Source organism: Tachysurus fulvidraco, chromosome 6 (genome assembly GCF_022655615.1).
Source record: "Tachysurus fulvidraco isolate hzauxx_2018 chromosome 6, HZAU_PFXX_2.0, whole genome shotgun sequence".
Classification (NCBI taxonomy): domain Eukaryota; kingdom Metazoa; phylum Chordata; class Actinopteri; order Siluriformes; family Bagridae; genus Tachysurus; species Tachysurus fulvidraco.
The window spans coordinates 9,750,046-9,773,918 of NC_062523.1; the positions used below are offsets into that span (position 1 = coordinate 9,750,046).

A 23,873-nucleotide genomic window follows, 5' to 3' on the forward strand; every position below is an offset into this window, starting at 1 on the left:
TTATTATTATTATTATTTATGTATTTATTATTATTATTATTATTATTATTATTATTTATGTATTTATTATTATTATTATTATTATTATTATTATTATTATTATATAGAGTTGGCATATTTTAAAAAATATAATTAAGAAAATGTGTTTTAATATCATTTCTGTGTTTTTCTTTAACAGACCTTATTTATATGGACATTTAAATTATACTATAACTTTTAACTACACATTAAATTAATCTATACACCTGTTATATGTGCGCGAGGCTGAAGTTGTGCTATCAGGGTTAGCCTGTTAGCTTCCGGTGAGGGAATATCTGATTTAAACCATCGATATTTAACGGCATTACAAAATAATTCAGCGCCATTTATAATTTCAGGTGATATACCTTCATGAGTGACGATATCTAACTATAAATAAACGTGAAAATGATTTTATAAGAAAGAAAGTTAGCGGTTTAGCTAATAAGTATCGGTTAGCTAAAATTAGCCACAGGAGCTAACTTGCTATGTTCTTGTTTACTTCTGGTACAGGTGTGAAATTGTGGATTTAAAACATAATGGATGATCAGTCCGGTTTTGTAAATTTGGACAATCTTTTGCTACAGTTAGGTGAGTGTTGTACTTTCTTCTCATGTGACATTAACATGGGAAAGCTAAAGAAAATGTCTCAATGTGTTCACACAAAGGAAGTGAATGAAGTACAGTATGTAGACAACAGACCATGACACCCATATTCAATCTTTCTACAAACTGTTGGTTGGAAGCACACAAGTGTCGAGGATGTCTTTGTATGTTTTATTTAACTCTGTAACATTATTATTTCAGGGCTCTCAAGTTTTGAAGACAGGCAAGAGTGACATTTCCACCCCTCCCCCACCCCCAAAAACCTGTTTCACCAGGATCACAGACCACATTTTAACTAAATACAAAGTATATGTTCAATTTCCATTTATTAATGTGTGTGTGTGTGTGTGTGTGTGTGTGTGTGTGTGTGTGTGTGTGTGTGTGTGTGTGTGAGTGAGAGAGAGAGAGAGAGAGAGAGATTATGACTGGTGTTGTTTATTGTAAGTGTTTGTTGCCTTTTTAGACTCCTTTATCATTTGTAATGTTGCTCCCATTTAAAACAGTTCAGCTCAAGCCCAGCAATTTTTTGTTTTATGATTGAAGACATGTCCTGTCAAGAGAAGCCATTTTGTGTTGAGTTTTTTTTTCAACCGACCATCAAAAATAACCTCCATAATGCATGTTTTTTTATTTTCATTGGTTGTTGTGTTAAATCTTACTCATATATAATAGTGCTATTTTCTGATTGGCTATTGTGTAGTTTCTTTTTTTGATTGGCTGATAAGTGTCAGGCTTGACTAAGAACTCCAGGGGAGACACGCTTGATTCCTGCCCGGTTCCATAGAGACAGCGGTGCGGACAGATACATTTTGGGCACTGTGGCTTATTAAATATATGATAAATAGTCAGTTTTTCTGCGTGAGAAATACAATGTGTGGCGGGAGAGCATGAGAAAAGACCAAAATGCGTGACTGTCACGCTCAATGTGTGACACTTGACAGCCCTGTGATTTCTATTTACTTAAAAAACTAAGAGGCCCAAACTTTTTTGACAAAATGAGGTCCATGAAGACATGGTTTCTAAAAGTTGGTGTAGAAGATCTCAAGCGGCGTACACAGAGCCCTGACATCTACACTGAACATCAGCATCTAAGGTCACAAATGCTCTTGTGGCTGAATGAGCAAATCCCAACAGCATCAATTTTAAAATCTGGTATAAATACTTCCCAGATGAGTTGGGGTTATTATTTCTGCAAAGGCAGATCAAATCTGGAATGGGAAAAAAAAGCACATATGGGTGTGATGTTCAGGTGTCCACAAACTGTTGACTGTATAGCTAGTGTATGTTTCTGTAGTTAAATTACAGTACAGGAAAATACTGAAAAAATACTTTGTAATGTCTGTAAGCCCTATACGTTTAGGCTTGTTAATATTCTGTCAACCAGAAAGTAGAAATCTTAACGTTTTAAAACTTTTAACAGCTTTAGAGACTCAAGAATTAGCCCAGAAGAAAAGTGGCCTTACACAACAAATTCAAAGTGAGTTTTCCAGGCATTAGATCAGTTTATAATCAAGTAAATATTACAAATATATCAACATGCTTATGAAATTCTTTTTCTTACCAAACTTCTGTTTCATCAGTTTGTAAAGCAGACATACAAGAAAAGAAGAAATGTATTGAAGAAACTCAGAAGACTATAAAGAAACTAGAGGAGGACATTCAGCAAAAACAAAACACATTCAAATGCTACAAAGAAAATGTTAAGAGGTATGTTAAAAGCAAAACTGTCCAAATAATCGTCTATGCTTTATATTTTTCAGGATTACTAAACTTTCTGTTACATTAAATGAGTTTCTACAGTAAAATAGAAAACTCTCTTACCACTTTGTGATCCCCAGTCTTTGTGGAACAAGAGATCTTCTGCTTCAATACGAGAAGATGCTGGAAGCTGAGCTTGAAAGAAGGGAGGAAAGCTATAATCAAGACATGTATGAATATAATTTCAACATGAACACTGAATTGTATTTCACAGTACTGACATCTGTGTGAAGCAACACAAAAGTGCTTTTTTTTTTTTTTTCCCGAAGGAAGATGTTTCAGGAAAGAATGGAAAACTACTGGAAAATATATCAGCAGCATAAAGAGGAGTATTTGCAGAATCCTCTAGCCACAAAGCTCCTAAAGATTCAGGCTGAGAATGAGGAAATTGAAAGAAGAATCCGAGCCAAAGATGAAGAAATAATAGCGAAAGAGAAAGAGTTGAAAGCTCTGCAAGGTAATTAAATCAACAACACACTGTATCAGAATATATGTATTTATTCTATTCTATAATTTGCATTTGTTCTGTTTTTATACAGAGGACAATGTCACATGTGACAGGTAAATGTATAATTTATAGTAGTTTAAGCTCGTTTATGAAATGTGACGCAATCCATAGCTGTGCATGTTATATCAGTGTTCAGAAACATGTTGAACAACAAGCACCGCCGTCTGAGAGTGACACCCAGCTCGAAGGTGTTCTAGCATCTCCTCAAGATCCTCAAGCACAGGTACAATAATCCTGCCCATCCAAGGATATTTTAATCTTTCCTTTCGCTGACATGGTGGCTTTACACCCAGTTTTGGAAATGCAGAAATTGTTGAAAATATGATCTTGTAGTATTTTTGGTCTCTTTTATGGCAATATGTGAAAATGATTAAATCTGATTCAATTCACAGAAACTACAAATTACACTAGAAACAATACAAAACAAAGCAGGGCAGGCTGAAAATGGAAAAAAAAAAAATCAATGATGAGGTTGGGTGATGCGGCCCAATATCAATCTGAGTTAATGCTCAATCAATCAATTCAATCAATTTTCGATGGGTAAGGGGAATCAAAGCAGATTGATGGACCCTGCAATGAATGACTGTATTTCTTTAGGCAGAAAAAATGTAATTGTGAAACTATTTGGCAGTCGCACTGAACAGTACAGCTCTCTGTCTTGCTGTTGGGAAGAGAGATGCTTTTTCATCTCATCGCTCATGCACTTTTAAATTTCTTTAGCAGAGCCTGTACAGCAGGCATTCAGCAGTAATATAGACATAATATATGTGAATGATACCCTTTGGTTTGTGAAATGATGTATGAAATCCGACCACAAGTGTTAATCGAATGCCAGGCGTAAATGGCTATGCATATCGGTTGTGATCTGATCACTCGAGACGGATGTTGACTAGTCATCATTACAATCTGCCATCTTGTCATTCACTCAGCATATTGATAACTAGCCAACCGAAATCGTTATTTAAAACTTGTTAAAAATGTTTACATAATGTAAGTCTAAGGTTGTTTTACTCCCTTATATTTCCTCATCAATTTCTGATGTCTAGGGTACCAAAACCGAGCAAGAGGATGTTCAAATTGAGATGGATGAAAAGGCTTTGGAGAACAATCAGGCCCAAACAGATGGTGGTGATGAGTCAAATTCATCTGAAGTGGGTGTAATTGGTAGCACCATATGGGCAGTCTCAGAAATAAGAGATGGTAATGATCCAAATATTTCTTTTTTTTAATGGCTTTTGAATACAAATGACACTGTATTTATTTGAAACTATTTCAAGACAAGTTCATGCATATGTTTCATCCCTCAGAAGGAGCGGACCAGAACGAAAAAGAACACACAGATGAAGTGGTGTGTGTAATGACATTAATTCACTGATACTGTAACGTGGCATGTATTAATAGTATGGTGTGATCTTTCTGTTTCATTGAAAAATGTCTGCATTTGATAAAGTACTTTTAATACGTGAGGAAGAACAGCTTCTGATCGATCCAACAAATTCTTGTATAAAGCAAATTCGCAAGTGCTGAGTGTGGTTTAGGGGATGTCACATTGTCTGTGGAGGTTTTTTTGTACACACACACTTCTCACCCATTTCTTGCAAGCAGGATATGAATCTGAACACCTCCTGTGTGTCAGACACACTGGAGGACGTGATGCAGGCTGAGGAGCAGCAGGAAAGTGCAGAAGCTACTGTGGAGGAGGGCGGTAACAAGGGAGCAGTGTGTCTTCCATCATCCCCCATCCACATGAGAGCACTGGATACGCCAACATTCAGTCTAATGTACAGTACAGCAAACAAACTTTTAGATCTGTATTCTTAAATACTAGAGAATATCACAGGAAGTGTATTAAAAAACTTTAAGTACAGAACTCATAGTGCATCATACAAGTTAGAAATAGTTGTTTATACTTTTCTGTCACTAAACCTTAATGTAACACTTTCTATGCCAGGGTTTCCAAATTATAACTTGCTGCAGGGTCCTCATGACACTGACTAGGAGTTTATTGTATGTACTGTAAAATAGCCTAAAACCCATGTTAAGTTAGCTACGTGAATTAATAGGCAGTGTTTGTGGTGATTAAGCTGGACTCTTGTGATGATATTAACATAATAACAGTTAGGTTACACAATTTCCTGACCAGGTAGGACAGATTTATGCAGGATTTGGCATGTAGTGGTGATGCACCTATAATTGAGTGGCTTAGAGACAGTGGTTAGATCCTTTATGCAGTATATTCATATTGTCACAAAGGTAACAAATTAATCAGATATAATATCTTGTGTGCAATAGCAGTCCCAATACAGCTCAGGGTCACCAGAATGGTGGAGAAACACCAACATTCCTTTTCTCCATGAACTCTGGACCAAACACTCCTACATTCTCTGGCTTCGACCTTGAAGTAGGGCCGAGCCAACACGAGGTTAGGCCAAACAAATAAAAAATAATTATAAGATCAAATCCCTGATATCCCTGGCTGCAATTAAACTTTGTATTTGTGTTATATTTATCTTGCAACAGCTATGCTGTAATTGTTTTTTTTTTTTCCAGGAGTCACCTTTCACATTCTCCAGCTCTTATTTCAACAAGGTATGCAATTAGAGTAACACAACTAGAGGAATTTATGTGGCTATATTTATTTTTGGGATAGGATCGGAAATTTCATAATATAGCCTGAAGTGTGTGTGTGTGTGTGTGTGTGTGTGTGTGTGTGTGTGTGTGTGTGTGTGTGTGTGTGTGTGTGTATATATATATATATATATATATATATATATATATATATATATTGATTGATTGATTGCAGATTACATTATCAGTTCCGTGATGCCTCCATGAAATCAGTGAACATACAGTACAGTGCATTAATTATTAATTTTAAGAACTTAACAATTCATCTATACAATAAAAAAGGCACATTTTAATTTATTCTTTCATTCTATGTTATGTGGCAGTTTTTCCTCATTCATGCCACTTCATTCTCATAAATAACCTTTTGTTGTTGTTGTATTTATTTTGTCTGTAGAAAACACCTGAAACGAAGCTTCCAGGTAAGATGGCTTTAAACATAATACACAATATGACACATGACATTTGTCTTTTGTGATATGAATATATGTGAGCACTTTCTTTACTTTGGCAGGATTTCTGTTTGATGACTCAGACAGTCATACAGAGGAAGAATTTGCTTTTTCTTTCAGCTCTAAGAGCCCTCATCCCAAAGAGTCACTAGGGACTGGAGACACTTTCCCTTTCTCCTTTAGCTTTGAAAATCTTTAACCTTTATTTATGTATTTTACCATACGCAGTTTTAGCTTTAGTACTTCTTAGCCGATTCGGAGAAGCCCTTGAAACAAATCTTACAGTTTAATAATATTGTATTTCTAATGTCTAATAATTTCCTTATTTGATTTTAGATATAGTTCCTGATGGAACAGGGACTGATGTTCTAATAAGGTTAATGAATGCTAAATTATACAATTATTTCAGTTTCAAAAGTTCCAGTTTGGGAAAATGTCTGTTTGGTGTCATGAATAAAACACATAATTAGATTCTACTGGTATATTGGAGTTTGATATATTTTGTGAAGCTGTTCAGTGCTGTCTGTATAATAATCTAGAAACAATGGCAGGACTTTGTTTCAATCACTTTTATATGTGTATTTGTGGCATTCATTTCACATTTAAGTTTCTATTTTTCCATTACTTTAAACAGAGGAGTGTTACAGTGTGAAACAAAAACCAGGTAGAAAGTTAGTCTGGTTGGTTTTGTACATATCAACAGTAAATGTCATCAAAACACTGTGAATAGAACAATTTCACAAAATGCCCCACAATATTGGACGCTATGTTCTTTATAAATGCTCTTTCTAGGCTTATAAATAACTTCACATGTCACACTGAGAATGAATACACATCACATTACAGTATATAGGCACAAAATGACACAATCATGAATGAGAAGCTTAGATTTTGAATGTCGAATGTTCCAGTGTTTACAAAAAAAAAAAAAAAAGTAAATTAGACCATTGTGTACAACAGAGAACGCTGCTGTTAGACCTTTAACATTTCTATTGTAGGATTTACAGTTATAAATAATTATATATTTTGTTATATATATATATATTTGATATATCAGTAATTATAGTTTAAGTGGCATCTCTGGTAATTTAGTGTTAGTCCTAATTTTAAGGTTAAAGCCTTTAGCATTAAAGCAGATCCTAATGACAGTATCTAAAAATGGTCAAGAAATACCTGAATGTCAAACAGATCTTCACACACTTCCTTCCAAATGCCAACTAACCGTTAAATGAATCTTTTTTTAATCGTCATTTTTAAAAAATATATATAATATAACATTTTAAATGTGATTTCATCGAGTTCACTTCAGATTCCTAACGAATAAGTCAGTTGCTGATGAAATGAATGTAAGTAGCTCGGAACTCTTATTGCCGGAAGAACACTGGAAAGAGATTTTTGTTAATTCAGCCCTTGAGAGTTTATACACTATCAAGAATACTGTTGTTCCCTGCTTCAGATAGAGCACCAAAGATGAAATCGAGTTATAAAAATGTTGAAGCCATAAACAAGCGATCTAGTTTGGCCACAGAAAGCATTTACGAAATCCCATAGCATAGATTGTGTTAATGGGCAAGCTGGTGAACATCAGTGTTATGTGTGTGACTGTCTAAAACCCTTCATCTTGACTGAGAGAACGAAGGGTCACGTGTCTAATCTCTCCTGTGACGTACTGATCGAAGCTGGTCTGGTATTTAGCCAGCATCTTGAGTAGCAGTCGCAGACTCAGCCACCATTGCTCTTTCGGCATTCTGTGCCTGTAATGAAAGGACAAAGAAGTCTTTTTAAAAAAAAGATCATACCATAAGTATAATAGTTTATTCATGAGTGTAAATTCAATGTGATAAAGTTCAGTTTGAACACTCACTCAAAGTCAGTCTGCTCCTTTAGTTCAGGCACAGGAGTGAACGTCAGTCCTTTGCCATTCAGACCCAACACACACACAGTGTCCGGGGAGTTGGCAAACACTGAACCTGATTGAGAGGCATCATTTGGTATCAGTTCTGTAAAGATGACACATGTAAACTACAGTATGAATTCTATCTATGTAAAAGACTAATTGTTTTACCTTGTCTGAAGGTGGCAGCCATCTTCTCAGAAAGCCACTGCACGGCCCTCACGCCCAACTTTGTGCCAAAGTTCCTATCAAAAGGTGAAGGTGCGCCTCCCTTTGAAATAAAAATAAAAATGAAACAAAATAAAGAATGCTGAAACAAATACTATGCTTAAAGTTACTCAAGTAGATGGGTTTGCCATGTTTGCACTGGGATCTTATGTGCTGTACTGTTAATACACACCCTGACAAAACAATCAACATGAGATTGTCTGAGTATCAAATTATTATTGAAAGCATTTCAAATGAAATGTCAGTCATATAAACATATCAAATCTCTAGATTAGCCATTTCCACAAAGGTTGTAAAGTAAGTAATTTAAATAATATAGCATGTAATTTGCTTAAACTCTTTGTTCCAGTGAGCTGAAAAACACAGGTCTGAGATCATAATGTATAATTCACATGTGATTAGATGAGATCTGTACAATAAAGACGCAGAGACACATAGATGTATGTTCACCAATTGAAAAGCTCAGTCAGTGACCTGTTGGAGATGTCCGAGTACGTTGACCCTGCAGTCGAACACTCCATTTCCTTCAGCAGTGTAGAGGTTATAGATGAAGTCGGTGCTGAATTGTGGATGGCATTTCTCATTCCTGTGTCGAGAGAAATTCAGTCATATTCTCAAACTTATGCAAGAGTACTGACTCATATTTTGTAAATGTCTTAAAGCATATGCGTCAAACTCATATTCTGCGGTGCCAAATTCTGCCTGCAGCAATGATTCATTCAGCCTGTAGGAAAATGGCAAAATAATGCTGAAACCTTTCACTGCCTCGAACTCTACATTTTCATGCTGTCAACAATTCAGAGCCATAGCATAGTGACTGCATATAGTTTTGCATGAGTCACTGTACAGCACATGCGGACTCCTCTCACAGGCTTGAAACGCTTACAATCAACTCCTGTCTGCTGTGTTTAATGCCTGTGTGAATTCTCCTTAAATGTCTTTCTTACTGTATATATTGGTGATATTTTGAAACCTGATATTCGATAAATTATGGATTACATGAGTGCTAATTTTTACTTGTTCATTAATTAAAACAGTAGTGGACTTGATAGCTATTTAACAAAAACTGTCTAATGTAGTAAAATCCTACAAGTATAAATATGTTTTTCCTACAGTCGCCTTACAGAACATGCAGGTGACTGTAGAGTTGGATTTATCTAGTCATATATATCTGAAATTTAGTCTGATAGGATTTCCTTACAGTCTACCTCGATGTTTTTCACTGCTCTGACTTATTTGGACCGGGGGAGGAAACCCTCGAGGCACGTGGAGAACATGCAAACTCTACACACACAAGGCGAAGGCGGAGGCGGGAATCGAACCCCCAACCTTGGAGGTGTGAGGCAAACGTGCTAACCGCTAAGCCACCGTGACCCTCTTATATATATACTGTCTAATAGCACACTGATTATATTAGATTAGTAACCAAGCTCTAAGAATATATATATATATATATATATATATATATATATATATATATATATATATATATATATATATATATTATTATGTGTGTGTGTGTGTGTGTGTGTGTGTGTGTGTGTATATATATATATATATATATATATATATATATATATATATATATATATATATATATATATATATATAAACGTCTTAGAGCTTGGTTACTAATGTAATATAATCAGTGTGCTCTATCCATATAAATGTATCCTATAGTTTAAAAGGAGGATAAATTACTCTTGTTAGAAACAGTTCAAGTCAAAGCTAATTCAGTTTGTCAAATATAATTAACTGACTGAGATAGCAATCAGGCTGTGACGTGTCTCAACAATGACTTTATATTATAAAACAGGAAGTGGAGGGTCTCTTGTACATTCATCAGAAATGTATAATGATTCTGTTTGACTTCATTAGCCTGCGTTAATGAGCATGAGAGGACCTAGCCATCTTTGAAGGCAGTGTGTGTTACACAAAACAGATTGTACCTCAGCACCAGACCCCTCTGGATGTCCTTCTTCATCTTCTCTGACAGATGCTCAACATTCGTCTATCAAAAGAAGAGCACTATATTATAGAGACTGCTGGTGTTAATCTGAACTTATAGACCTTCAAATGAATTCACGTTATTTATGTCTTTTGTTTTGGCTGGTGTGTTATCTATCTACTGTGCTAGTGAAAATCTTTTCGTATTAAACAAAATTAATCAATGTGCAAAATGTAAAATGTCTCTATTTTCACACGAGTTCACTTTCAGGCAGCATCTTACTGTGGTTTTCCCACCGTGGATTACGGCAGACAATTAGACAGCTGGAGATGGTCTTTAACTATGATTAAAATCTCACCTTCAGATCGTTTATATTGAAACGCTCCTCAAATATATATGCAGCATCTGCTCCAACAGCAATGCCAGTGGTGGTTGCCAGGTATCCACAATATCCGCCCATGGTTTCCACCACAAATACCCTCCTCTTTGTTCCTGTAGCTGACTGTTTGATTTTATCACAGCTCTGATGGAAAAACATTATAAAATTATGCATATAATGTGTGTGTAAAAAGGTAATATTGTGTAATGTGTGTGCGTGTGTGTGTATGTATGTATATATATATATATATTATATATATATAATTTGTATCACTATGACTACTTGTATTGCACAGAACTTGCCTCCATAGCTGCATTGACAGCAGTATCAGCACCCAGGCTAAATTCGGTGCCAGGGACATTGTTGCTGATGGTAGCAGGAATGATGCACATGGGTATGCACAGCTCATTGTAGTGGCCCCTGGCATCATACAGCTCCAGTACCCCTTCATAGGCCTAAAGAATAAAAGAGCTCTTGGGTTTGATCAAACAGCCCAATAGTGGCAAATGGCTTAAATGCAAGTACATACATAACTAAGAAGAGTATATTGCAACTTGCCTCAAAGCCTCCAATTACTAGCAGTGCCTGGATGCTGTACTTGGTAAGATTTTCAACTAATTTGTCCATGCAGGCTTTTGGTAGGGTTCTGGAAAGGATAACAATAAAATGTCATTGTGAATGGAATATCAGATGGATAAGGTTGCTACAAATATTACTACTACTACTACTACTACTACTACTAATAATAATAATAATAATAATAACAATAATAAATACAAGCTCCTTTAACCAACCGTTTAGTCCCCAGAACTGAGCCACCTTGACCAGTCCAACCAGCAACACTACTCCAAGACATCTCTTTAACCTTTACACAGGGAGGAAGTTATGTTTATAAAATTACATAATAGGTTAATCTCACTGAAGCATTCTGTGGCAAGTCTTTAGCACCTCTTTTGTATTAACATCCAAATTCAATAGCCCATTTTTTCTATTTATTATTATTATTACTGTATTATTATTGTATATATACATTGCAGCATCGTGCTAGAAGAATTGACTTGTCCTAGAATTCATTTTCTAGGGAGACAAGCTAAAATCCTGCAATGAGGATGGTGTGAGTGGTACACAATGGAGGATTTCTCGACTTCTTGCAAATGAGAGGTAAATACTGTCAGATTGTTGTAGGAGTCACAAATATATTCACAGTCAGACTCTGCACCCTACAGTCAGAGAGGTGCAAGATGGAAGAGATAGACTGCAGTTTGGTAGCAACTACTCCTGAAAACATGATTATATGAGCACAGGAAAAATTAAAGTCAATATTTATAGCCCCAAAAGCCTGCAGATCTTCAAAAAATAGGAAGTAATTACATTGCTTTAAACTTTTAATGTACTTGATGCTTATCGAGCATGAGATGAACGCTTTTACTGAGTTTCAGCAGGACAAAGGTATGAATGGAATTTAATTCTGTTTTTTATCAAACGAAAAAAGCACAATGATTCCCAAAAGCACTCATCTAGGCTGCTCGTTTCACTTACACACTTAACAGTGGACCCAGCCCTTGTCTTCACTGCATTGTGAATGTGAAAGTCAGAGCTACAGTATAGTCGTAAAAAGCCTACATCACTACAGACTATTTTGCAATCTCAATTCCTCACCTCTCCATTGGCAAGACCCTCAAATCCATCAGAAACTGTGTAGACTTTGTGGCCAGATGCCAGTGCCACCCTCACTGCAGACCTCACAGCTGCATTCATACCAGCTGCTGGAGCTCCCACGTTCAGGACTGCAAGTGAGAAGTTGCTCTGCAGATAAATGACAATGCAACAGCATTAACACCAAACTCTTCAGCTTGACTCATAAAGCTGTTCTAACCTTGCACTGAAGGCCAGTTAGTTAGAAGTTAGTATCTCATTAGTATTAGTGTAACACAGCACAAGATGAGAATTCAGAGATTATCTCTTTGTACCACAGGCTAAAAAATGGAGTTTGTTCCTGTTATGTGGTGTCCATGTTCAGCAATGTCACATGACACACTATACAGTGGTGAGTAATGGACTTAATCCAATTAAACCAATTTCTGCCTTCCAAGATGCTCCAAGTGAAGACATAAGCATCTAAAATTTGAAAGCGTTACCTTCAACCACTAAAATTCTGTGTAAGTGTCTATTATCCCAGAGGTAATAATGCCTCGCTCTGAGAGCCAACAGCATTCTGACTCATTTTCTATCAGTCCTGCAGCAATGATTCATTTGTTTATACTGATTTAAAATGTCTGATTCTGCCCACAGTACAGAACATCACTTGTACTGTTAAAAAGCGTTAATGCCTATTAAGTAAGGCCTGACTGATAAGGGTTGGCTAAAGAAGTCTCGGATCAGAAAAGTCTCAAAAACGTATTGACAATAGAAATAACACAGATAAAGTGCAGATAATATACACAGATAAACAACATTCATGAACATGATCATTTTGAACAATATCCAAACACACTTTAAGACCCTTACCCTTTTTTTTAAATCGAAATTGGATTTATAGTGACTTTTTTTTACTGTATAAATGATTTTGATGCATTATATAATGTGTACCCTTTAATTCAATTGTACTGGTACATCACTTACAGCATTTAAATAATTTTTTGTTCATTCTTAGCTCCTTACAGTTGCTATCAGTCAGGCCTGGTTATAGATAACCAACAAACCAGCTAGAGAACAGAGCCTATACACAAACCAACACACAAACGTACATACCTACTAAAACAGCTTCCAAAAGCATACTGTTTCTTTAAATCTGTTAAAGAATATTTGAGATGTTCGGGTCATGTCGATACTCCCAACAATCACTGAAATTTTATGGCATGTCTAAAGTTTTACCGTGACGTGAGCAGGCTTGTGGTATGCCAGTAACTTGTAAATACTCCAGTTGTTCGCAAAGCTCCTGAAATGAACACAAAGTTTGTTAGCTTTACGGCATTTGGCAAACGCCCTTATCCAGAGCGACTTACAATTACCTCATTTTATACAACTGAGCAATTGAGGGCTAAGGGCCTTGCTCAGGGGCCCCACAATGACAGCTAGATGGAGCTGGGATTCAAACTTACAACCTTTCGATTGGTAGTCCAACACCTTAACCACTAGGCGACATTCATACATTAACACAGTAATCAACCAGAACAAGGAGCTTACTACCCAAATTTGGGGACTACTTTACTGTGTTGTTGACAGAATTACAGGGCGTCACACAAGCCTCACCTTCCACGCAGTTGAATGGCCTCCTCAAACCTCTGCTCGTTCATTGCCTTCTGTACCGCTTTAGTCTGGGGGGAGCAAAAGGATGAAATGTTGTATGAATGAATAATATTACAGGGTGTCCTAAAAGTCAAGAGCCAGTTGGGCAAATACGCAAAAATGATGATACGCATCTGTTATAAATTCTAAATACAAAACAAATTCATTTGCAGCTCAGTGAATCAAATTCTTTGATAGTAACTGGTCAGCAAAATGTAAATCCCACAACTGTCTGATTTTAAGCAAGGCCAGAAATACTCAGCTATACGCTTTGCAGTGGTCACATTTAAAAATAAAATTGAACTCATTCATCTAAATTTTAGTAAAGCACTTTTTTCTGGTCAGGGTTGCAGTGGATTAGGAGTTTATCCCTGTAACACTTGGGTTGAGGCCGGAATATCACCTGGAAGGATGCCAGTCTATTTTAGGGCACCATACTGTATGTGTGCAGGACATACAGATTCTCACCAATAGGCACTTTAATGTCTTTTATGTGAAACACATGATCCTTTAAACAGAATGTAACCAAAGTTCAAAACAGGGAGTGCTGCACACTAACTTGCTGCACACTAAGCTTTCACAAACACTGTCTTAAAGGAGACCTACATTTTTTGAACCCTTGAGCCATACTGCTTCAACAAGCCTGCTTTATGCTATAAATTATACATAAATATGAGCAGTGCCACAAACGTTATGCAGTACTACAGTACGTGATTTAAGAGTGTTGGTGTGGATCTTACCATTTCCACTGCTTCCATGAGGGGCAGCTTCACCGACCGGTTACCGGACAGGCCAATCACACAGGCAGGTGTATCCGGAGTCGCCTCCATCAATGCCACCACTGCCTCCATGCCCAACTTACTACTCTAGAAACACAACCAGGCCAGTGATCAGAATGTAAAGTAAAACAATATAATTCTTCATAATGCTTTATCTCAAGCACAAAATATATTTCACACATTGAATATAATACTAGAGGTGTGTCCCAAATTGTATCTGTGTAGCTGTAACTGAATTTATTTAAACACATAAATCATGCCTTATAATAAATTCCCCGATGAAGTTTCTTTAGATTTTTGGCACATAAATATTGCAGAAAGGATTGCTGAGGTTGTGCCCCTTTAAGTTTCAACCGACTAAACGGCTTACTCCAGACTTTAAATATTTAGATCTTTCAGTTTGAACTGCTTACTAGTACTCGATCAAATGCTGAAGGAGTTCCTCCCCTTTGCACATGGCCCAGAACAGTCACCCTGGTGTCATAACCCAGCCGCTTCACTACGAGCTACACACACAAACAGAAATCATTACTGTTATAATAATAATGTTATAAAATAATGTAATGAAAATGGATGTTTATCTTAAATGCTGGTGGTAAATATTTTAAAAATATTTACATCTTTGATGTAGCTGGAAGAGATGGGCTCGCCTTTTCTGTTGATTGCTCCCTCGGCAACGATGATGATGTTGAGTCTGGATCCTTTACTTCGGCTCTGTACATACACACACACACACACACACACACACGCACATGCGCGCACACACACACACACACACACACACACACACACACACACACACACACACACACACACACACACAGAGTTCAGTAAGCACTACAACGGAAAACATTGACTGAAAGAAAACGCGACAGCTGAAGAATCCAGGCCTGTCTGAAAGTAGATCTATATGGGGTGATTACTTCTGTGAAAGTGGTTCAATGCTTATTTGATCTATTTAGTCGATCTATATCTATTTATCTATATAGATCTCTTGTTCTCAGTCACCTCTCCAAGCCGAGCACACATGAGATCCTCCCAGTCATCCTCCGGAGGAGCTTCGGGAATAAAGAGCCAGTCTGCTCCAGACGCTAATGCAGACACCAGAGCCAGATATCTGCGCTCACACACACACACACACACACACACACACACACACACACACACACACACACACACACACACACACACACACACACACACACACACACCTCTTCAGTTTTAAAAAGCTGTCCTTTAAAATACAAGCATTTTCTTAATATTTATCTTAATATATTAATATTATTTACTTAATATTATTTGTTTGTTAGTTAGTTAGTTAGTTAGTTAGTTAGTTATGTCATTCTTTCATTCTGACTTTAAAACATTTTATTATACACTTGCATTAGGGCAGTAGTAGCTCAAGAAGTTAAGATGGGTAGTTGTTGATCGAAATGGTTATGGTTCAAGCCTCAGCATGTCCAAGCTGCTACTGCTGGGTCCTTGAGCATGGCCCTTAACCCTCCCTGCTCCAGGGGCTGCACTTCTATTTAAGGCATATTAATGCACTAGTCTAATGAACCAATCTATAATCATAAATGAAAATAGTTTTGTTTTTTAAGCACCCCCCAAGCCCTCCCCCCCTCCCTTAAAACACCTATACTACTTTATTAGACCACCCAATAGTTCTCTGCTCACTGAATGTTTACAGCAGAAATATTTGGAAGTGATATATTAAGGTGGTATTTTTATGTTATCTATCCATCCATCTTTTGGAGCACTTATTCTACACATGAGGTACTCAAAGGAATAACATGAAGTCCAGGGGAAAACATGCAGACTCCACATATACAACCCTACAGGTACAAGGAAAAAGTCCTAACCAGTAAGTCACTGTGCTCCTCTGGTCAGTCATGATAAGATAAAACAAAATCTTTTTAACACAACTTTATGCACTGGTATAAGTTTTCAGGATTATAAAGTCTTTCATAAAATAAAGCCTGAATTTACTTCAGATTCGGCTGTGTTTTCAGAAAACAGAGACTTACCCGCAGTGTCGTCCCATAACCTCCAGGACAAATGTGCGCTGATGGCTGCAGAATAGTCGGGAAAGAGATGTGCAAAGTGTTAGAAGTGTTTCATTAGTGAAATTAGGGATATAATCAACATCTTCCAGCCGGTATGCGGCTCATTTTAAAGCACAAGCAAACAAACATTAAGCATCTTTGCTGTACTGATAACCAGAATACACTTCTTGGGTTTTAGGTTTTAGATTTTAAAAGCTAGATTCAAATGCTAGCAGTCAATTAATGTGAAACATAAAATCAAGAAGAAAAAAACACTGTAAGTCCAGTGAGATAGAAATAACCCAGAATCTAGCACAGTTTAGTTTGTCTTAATAATAGTCACCTCAGAAATAATTGACAGCATATATTTCATGACCAAAGGTTTGCCATCACACTGACATGTGTTTGTTGAATATTTCATTCCAGGCTTTCCATTCAATGTTGGCTGTGGAGATTTGTGATCATTTAGCCCCAGAAGCATTAGGCAGACACTGATTTTAGCTGAGGAGGTCTGGGGTGTAGTCTGTTCTAGTTCATCCCAAAGGCGCTCATTAGGTTTGAGGTCAGGGCTTAGTCCAGGACCCTTGAGTTCTTCACATTGTACACAGAGGCACTGTCATGATGGGACAGGTTTGGTCCTTTTAATGCCAGAGAACTGAAATGATGTGCTTCTGACCTTTAACAACAGTCTGTGGAAGTCTGATGGTGATGGTTTGGTCTCCACATACTTTTGGCCATATAGAATGTTTCTATAAGTCTCCAATACCAAACGTTATATGATATTACCATGCAACACTCGTTAATTGTGATCCTGTCTTGCTATGTTCTTACCCCACATTAAAGTCTTGTGCGACCAAAATCTTGTCCAATCACACCTCTATAATCTGTTACCTACAGTATGTGTTTAAATAAAAAAGAATTAACATAGAATCCTACAGAAGATGCTTATCTTTGTGCCAAAGTTTCCAGACCCACTAAATACTCCACATGAACATTGACCAGCTTTAAACAGTCTAGTTAGTTTTGACTTCTTCTTCCTGTTATTGGCTGGTAAAATGTCACCTAGTTACTGATATGTTCAACAGTAATAAATCTGTTTCTAACTGCATATCAGTGAACCTTCCGGTGACGGTAATATAAGTAGGGCAAGTTCAGACAGGAATTCTACGACAAGCAAACATCCGTGTCAGCCTCAGAAGATTCCTCCATGCGATTATGCAACAATGCACACTCAAGCTCCAACAACACAGAGAATGGTTTTGATTCTGAGCTCTGTTTTTTAATAAATTAAAGGAATACTCCAGCATTGTAGACTTACAGTACATACATTAGAGAATACAGTGGACAGAGGTTAGATTTTTGGAGTATTCCTTTTACTATTCCTGTTCATATTTGGACCACTTGCTTTATGTTTTCCCCCAGGCTGTGGTTATTGTGTAGCTGCTGACCTGGTGGCAGTTGTGGTGATGGCGTCCACGATATCCATGATGCGATGGAGGGCTGAGTCTGCTCCGATGGTCATGTCAGTGCCACAGAAATCATTATCGATGGAGCCCACCAAACCCACGATGTTTAGGTGGCTATACTTTTTTGCTGTCTCAGCAGTGATCCTTTCTAGAAAGAATAGCATTAGCAGTGTGTGAGAATGTGTGTATGTACTGTATGTATATACGTATGCTGTATATGCTTGTTATATACTGGCCTGTTAAAGTACTGAATTATTAATGGAGATGAGTTACCAGCATGCTTTGAGCAATATTTTTTTCAGAGCTCTGAATAAGTTGTTACATAATGACAGCTAAACATATCCACAGTGAACATGTACGGCTTCTAAAACAGCTTCGCGTTTTATAGAAGTTGTCTGTGAGGCAAATTTGCATTTGTAATCCTACCAATGACAAGCTTTACATGCTGCCTTTTTATTGTGCTAGTTTTACGGCAATTTTTAAAATCAATTTTCTAAATTATTTTCGATTGTATGATTATTAAAGATGATTCCACACACTCTTTAAATTCCATTAAGCCAATTTTATTAACTTATAGAAATCGGCACTTAGCTACAGTATTTTAGTAGTTTATAGCATCCGGACTTTCTGCAACACGAAAACCTCTGTGTCAGTTGAAGCAACATTTATTAACTGGAGGAAATGACAGTTACAGAGATACGTAGATAAGTGATAAGAGGGACAAAACTGTTATGCAGATGTTTCATAACTCTAAAAGGATTTTAAAAAAGTTGTCTCAGTTAATGTAGTATAAGAGAAATAAAACCAACCAACTTTATGGTAGAAATGATCACTGAATTCAGTCATGTTATATTTCTTTAACTCGTGTCAAAATGGAGACAGATGTAAGGCTATTTGTTGTCATTTTTGCTCCCTGTATTTGGGAAAGTCATTACTGCTTTTATACCTCATCGAGAACACTCTGACTACTAAATGAAACTGAGGAAACACCAGAATCTTCAGAGATGAGGAAAGAGGTAGCTGTGTAGCTAATGTAGGCTAATAAGAGACATCCCTCAGTATAAGGATAAAGTGTATATAGTGTTGTATTTATTTATATTTATTAGCACTAGATGAAATGTTCTAGTAAATCGTTGGCCAGTTTGCCAGTTTTTGGATTTATGTCAGTGCTGATCAAAAACCACTGACAGCCACATTAAATCATTAAATCACATTAAATGCTCTTTCTGGATTTGAGGTTTGATTCCAGGGAACAAATCGAAGTAGATTTTTGGCACAGAATGTGGAATTAGAGAATATTATCTGAATGACGATGGGTTTGGCAGGACTAGTGAGTACCTTTGGCTTCCAGCTCGGCGAGTAGTTCACTCCACTCGCTTCGGAAGATGTTCGCTCCTGTAAGGCTGCCGTCGCCTCCACACACACAGAGGTTGGTGATCCCACGGTTCACAAGGTTGTAGGCGGCAGCCAGACGTCCTTCCCGTGTGGTGAAGGCTTTACAGCGAGCGCTGCCGATCACTGTCCCACCCTGAAGAAAAGATCTGCGTTAAACTAGCAAATCGAGTGCATTTGTTCAAAACAGCTGATCATTTCTCATCTTCTCCAAGCTGTAGAACAGAACAATGCAGCCCTCTCGAGGCTAGGCCACTGAACACTGAAGCAATGCAACTGAGTGAAGAGCTAAAGATGGAATACAAATGAAATGAAACAGTGAAACAAAGCTTTTTAGTAAGGTTTTGGGTCACCAGTTGTCCCTTTTATTACTATTATTATTACTCAGGGTCACGTGGGAGCCTATCCCAGGCAACTCAGAGCACAAGGACGGAGACATCCTGGATGGGGAGCCAATCCATTGCAGGACATCATCACACACACTCACATCCACACAAACAAAACTTTTGAGGTGTCCCTCAATGTATAATGTATGCTTTTGGAATGAGATGCATGTCCCCAAAGCACAGGGAGATCATGCAGAGTAATCAGGCGATGTGCATCTCAGTCAATACCATCAATAAACATTGAATCTAAATGCGTACTTCTGAGTAACAGACACACTGCATAAGCTACACAGCATCTCATCACCGAACAGAAAACAGACACAAAGAAGAGAGAAGAGGGAATGCAGTGAACATACAGAAAGATCAAATATAACACAAACATATTAGAAAACAAAAAGCAGAAACAATCTCACACACAGAACGTGTTCATAAAGTGCTTTTTACCAGCTGGATGATGTTGGTTACGCTGTGCCAGTGCGCCAGTTTGATATTGTCTCCTCCATCCACCAGACCCTGGTAACCCTGAATAACATTGATACAGTACATGAGGGCTTGATGCAGTGAAGGAACCAGGCCATGTGTGTTAGCCTTCTCAAATACAGACAAGACGAGACTCAAGCAAGTTTTGGACACAACCTTTAAATTACTCGGTTCATTTCTGTACAATTATAATATTCCCAATATAAAAGTATATAAAAAAAAAAGTATAAAAAATTATATATAAAAGTGCCCAATGTACTCTAATGTCATATTTGGGCTAAATCAGAGTGCCTAACTTTTGAATAAAGGTAATGTTTATGATACACAAACATAGCACAGAAAATAGCTTTGTAAATGAATGACAATAACAGTGAGGCTATTTTAAATAGATTTCAATCAGTTACTTGTAATACTATTGTAATACCATAACATCTATACACCATCTATCTACCTCTGTTTCTGAGCTCTTGTTTCCTTTCTTGTTATAAGAAGTAAGATTTAGCAGATTTAGGAGATACCTCGTAAATCAGATACACCTTGGCTCCAACATATATACCCATCCTAGTGACGGCACGGACCGCGGCGTTCATACCTGAGACAGAAGAAACAGATGACAGCATATTTATTCTAGCTTATTATTCACTGTATTATTCAACTGTTTGTCGTGCTCTTGCGTACTAGCACTCTAATCGTGGTTTTCTGATCGTCTTAAACTCTGTGCGTGGATTCAGTTCTAATTCAGTTGTAAGAAAACATATCCTTAAATACATTAAATGGAATGTTCAGGTTTTTATGTTACAATCACTCAGAACTTTGGGAGGAATATCTATGTTTTTAATATTTAATAATAATGCCTTGATAAAACAAAATACAGGATATATGATGTTTTTTTTAACATATTGCTTCATGTAATAAATTGTAAATAACTGTATAATTACCCATCAAACAATAATTTATAATCTTTACATAATTATATATTGTCTATTTTTTTAGGTTTTCCTCTCTTTATACTAAATGAAGTACTGATTCTAGATGAATTCAGTTATTATATGAATAACGAGTGAATGCTACAGAAGCATCTACAGTTGATCTCCATATGGCCACCAGATATCATGAGCATGCATTATAAAGACAGTGTAAAAACAGAGGGAATTTGTATGTTAGTGTATTATACCCTCGCTATAACTCTCGCTGTCCAAAAAGGATTTAATAATAATAATCATAATAATAAAAGCCTTTAGACAAGTGACCCATATACTCCTTTTTCATCATTGCCTGTGGGATACTATGATGTAATCACATCGAGACCTACTTTGACAGGAGGAGACAGGAAGTGATTTTATTTCAGTATTGTTTACAAGAATAACTGCTGGAAAAAAATATATATAGCACACAGAGTTTGTGTTTGTGAGATTACACTCAATCTCATCTTTCATGGTCTAGAGACAGACTTAAAAATGTCTTTATGCCATATTCTGCTAAATTGTATTTCTCCTATTTGCTTGAACAGTGCTGACAAGGTTAGATCGTTTGTTTTACTAGTATATAGTTTGCACTTTTGCAATAATTTAGCATATAATAAATTCCCAAGGACCGACTTTAATGACCTTTCAGAGCAAAAATACACCCTTCCATGCACATACTAAAGATTCAAAAGTTGTACCCAGGAAAAAACTTTCCCAGCAAGAAGTTCCCCTTTGTTAATGCACTCTAAAATAACAAGTACCTTAATGCATTTTGACAGCTTGTCGATCAAATTAGTCTTGACTCTATGCTTCACTGTGACACTGATGAAGTTTAAACTGCCACAGGAGCTGCTGAAACAGTTCTACTCAGCCATCATCAAGCCTATTTTGTGCACATCGATCACTGTCTGATACAAAATCATACATCGGAAGACTACGGAGAATGGTTCAGTCCTCTGAAAGGATTATTAAGAACTGTTTATATCCAGAGTGAGGCAAAGGGCTCAGAAAATCACCATGTTTTACAATCTGGCTGGTGCCACGGAGCCCCAGATACCTGCACAACTAGGCACAAGAACAGATTCTTCCCTTAGGCAATCTACCCCATGAACAGTTAAATGCCCCCCATTACGCAATAACAATGTGCAATGAGCTTACATTTATTTTTTACTTCCTCCATCCTAGTAAATCCCTGCATCTCATTCTATTCAATTCTATTCTATCATCTATAGCACAACTGTACGTACACGTCTATATTTATTTACATACGTTTATATATTTACATTTTATTCTCATCGTATTTTTATTGTCTGTATGTTGTTGTCGTCGTCTTTGTGTATGACACTAAAACACAAGCATACTTGGCAATAAAGCTCTTTCTGAGTCTGATTCATGTCCATGTCGACTCTATTTGGAGATTTGTTTCAAATCCTGTTTCCCTTCTATTTTTGGTTCCTCTAAGTACTCTTTATTGATATAAAGTGTAACTCTGGAACTGGTTTCTATCTGATAATAAGTGACTAGTACAATGCGATGGTGAGTCTACAGTAAAGTACATGTTTGTCTGCACGTACAGTTGGACACGCCCTCATTTCCCAAACACGTGCCTGCATATTGTACAGTGCGTCATCTGTTACGTAAACAAAGTGCATACTGTTGTGTTTAACACCGTGTAGTAGCAGAACCTGACCTGTAGTAAATGTGGTGTTAGATTTGTCTTGTAAACATTTTTCCTGGCTGAGATCGGACGCATGGGACAAAGTTAAAGAAGACTTTCATGTCATTTAATAACCACAATGAGATGTTACTTTGTATCGTGACGGATATTGTGCGATCTTTTGAAACCTGATGTGTGTGAGGCTTTATAACGTGGCAACAAACTTTCCCAACAGCTGTGCACATCTGTTACACTGTGATAAATAATCCGAAACATTCTGAAAGGTGTGTGTGTGTGTGTGTGTGTGTGTGTGTGTGTGTGTGTGTGTGTGTGTGTGTGTGTGTGTGTGTGTGTGTGTATCTATGTATATGTGTGTGTGTATATATATATATATATATATGTGTGTGTGTGTGTGTGTGTGTGTGTGTGTGTGTGTGTGTGTGTGTGTACCTTGCGCATCCCCTCCACTGGTCAGCACGGCTATGGCTTTCCCAGCACCGGTCATTCGGAGCTTCTCCAAACCCTGAGAACTCATTATAAATCCCAACAAACTCTGAAACTGTTCCTGAAAGGTTTAGGGCACACAGTGGCACACACAATCCTCTGATACTTAATTAAACCCTTTGCTTTGAGCAGAGCGCACAAATGACCTTCCGTGGATACAAACTGTGTGTGTGTGTGTGTGTGTGTGTGTGTGTGTGTGTGTGTGTGTAACCACGCCCGTTGTGGGCGTGGCTCTGCGCCATTGCTCCACCGTTTGCTCTGGAATTTCCCTTCTGCACATTGAACACATTGCAAAATCACAACAGAAGATTGAACGCTTTACAGTACAGAAGCGCTGTTACTGCACATGTACTCTAGTCTACATTGATTTCTACTCATGCTGATGATGAATGGAATGCATTAGGACCACAGGAAACACTACAAACATGTAAAATTAGATTAGATTCAACTTTATTGTCATTGTGCAAGGTACATGTCCAGAGCCAATGAAATGCA

General features: G+C 37.2%; 2 protein-coding genes across 9 annotated transcripts; one reads left to right on the plus strand and one right to left on the minus strand.

Annotated features, from left to right (window-relative positions):
- Nucleotides 1–217: 217 nt before the first annotated feature.
- On the plus strand, nucleotides 218–10,026 carry LOC113645388 (protein SIX6OS1). 7 transcript variants are annotated; one of them, XM_027150932.2, is made up of 15 exons: nucleotides 218–377; nucleotides 532–609; nucleotides 2,045–2,101; nucleotides 2,205–2,331; nucleotides 2,463–2,552; nucleotides 2,652–2,839; nucleotides 2,922–2,943; nucleotides 3,020–3,113; nucleotides 3,937–4,090; nucleotides 4,198–4,238; nucleotides 4,496–4,671; nucleotides 5,183–5,312; nucleotides 5,441–5,479; nucleotides 5,913–5,937; nucleotides 9,968–10,026. In XM_027150932.2, the coding sequence occupies exons 2-15, from the start codon at nucleotides 558–560 to the stop codon at nucleotides 9,994–9,996; spliced, it is 1,224 nt and encodes a 407-aa protein (XP_027006733.2). In that variant the 5' UTR covers nucleotides 218–377; nucleotides 532–557; the 3' UTR covers nucleotides 9,997–10,026. The 7 variants fall into 7 exon arrangements, with proteins under 7 accessions (XP_027006733.2, XP_027006724.2, XP_027006728.2 ...); XM_027150923.2 differs by lacking the exon at nucleotides 9,968–10,026 and adding an exon at nucleotides 6,030–6,443; XM_027150927.2 differs by lacking the exon at nucleotides 9,968–10,026 and adding an exon at nucleotides 6,030–6,443 and having other exon boundaries at nucleotides 5,186–5,312.
- pfkla (phosphofructokinase, liver a) lies at nucleotides 6,522–23,567 on the minus strand. 2 transcript variants are annotated; one of them, XM_027150922.2, is made up of 22 exons: nucleotides 23,325–23,567; nucleotides 20,771–20,844; nucleotides 20,217–20,294; nucleotides 19,333–19,522; nucleotides 17,977–18,142; nucleotides 16,511–16,555; nucleotides 15,492–15,600; nucleotides 15,102–15,197; nucleotides 14,897–14,989; nucleotides 14,445–14,570; nucleotides 13,669–13,733; nucleotides 13,291–13,354; nucleotides 12,076–12,222; nucleotides 11,211–11,281; nucleotides 10,975–11,062; nucleotides 10,719–10,871; nucleotides 10,396–10,560; nucleotides 10,039–10,100; nucleotides 8,564–8,675; nucleotides 8,033–8,132; nucleotides 7,832–7,937; nucleotides 6,522–7,721 (listed from the first exon to the last, which is right to left on the minus strand). In XM_027150922.2, the coding sequence occupies exons 1-22, from the start codon at nucleotides 23,407–23,409 to the stop codon at nucleotides 7,574–7,576; spliced, it is 2,343 nt and encodes a 780-aa protein (XP_027006723.2). In that variant the 5' UTR covers nucleotides 23,410–23,567; the 3' UTR covers nucleotides 6,522–7,573. The 2 variants fall into 2 exon arrangements, with proteins under 2 accessions (XP_027006723.2, XP_027006722.2); XM_027150921.2 differs by having other exon boundaries at nucleotides 7,832–7,967.
- Between the last annotated feature and the right edge of the window lie 306 nt (nucleotides 23,568–23,873).

Excerpts from the sequence above, each read along its gene's own strand:
- pfkla (XM_027150921.2), bottom strand. The coding sequence starts at position 23,409 with ATGAGTTCTCAGGGTTTGGAGAAGCTCCGAATGACCGGTGCTGGGAAA. Across the intron at positions 16,556-17,976 it reads ATCACCACAACTGCCACCAG|CCATCAGCGCACATTTGTCC; the intron begins GTCAGCAGCTAC and ends ACTATTCTGCAG. Across the intron at positions 10,872-10,974 it reads TAGTAATTGGAGGCTTTGAG|GCCTATGAAGGGGTACTGGA; the intron begins GCAAGTTGCAAT and ends TTTATTCTTTAG.
- LOC113645388 (XM_027150923.2), top strand. The coding sequence starts at position 558 with ATGGATGATCAGTCCGGTTTTGTAAATTTGGACAATCTTTTGCTACAG. Across the intron at positions 2,102-2,204 it reads CCTTACACAACAAATTCAAA|TTTGTAAAGCAGACATACAA; the intron begins GTGAGTTTTCCA and ends CTGTTTCATCAG. Across the intron at positions 2,840-2,921 it reads AGAGTTGAAAGCTCTGCAAG|AGGACAATGTCACATGTGAC; the intron begins GTAATTAAATCA and ends GTTTTTATACAG.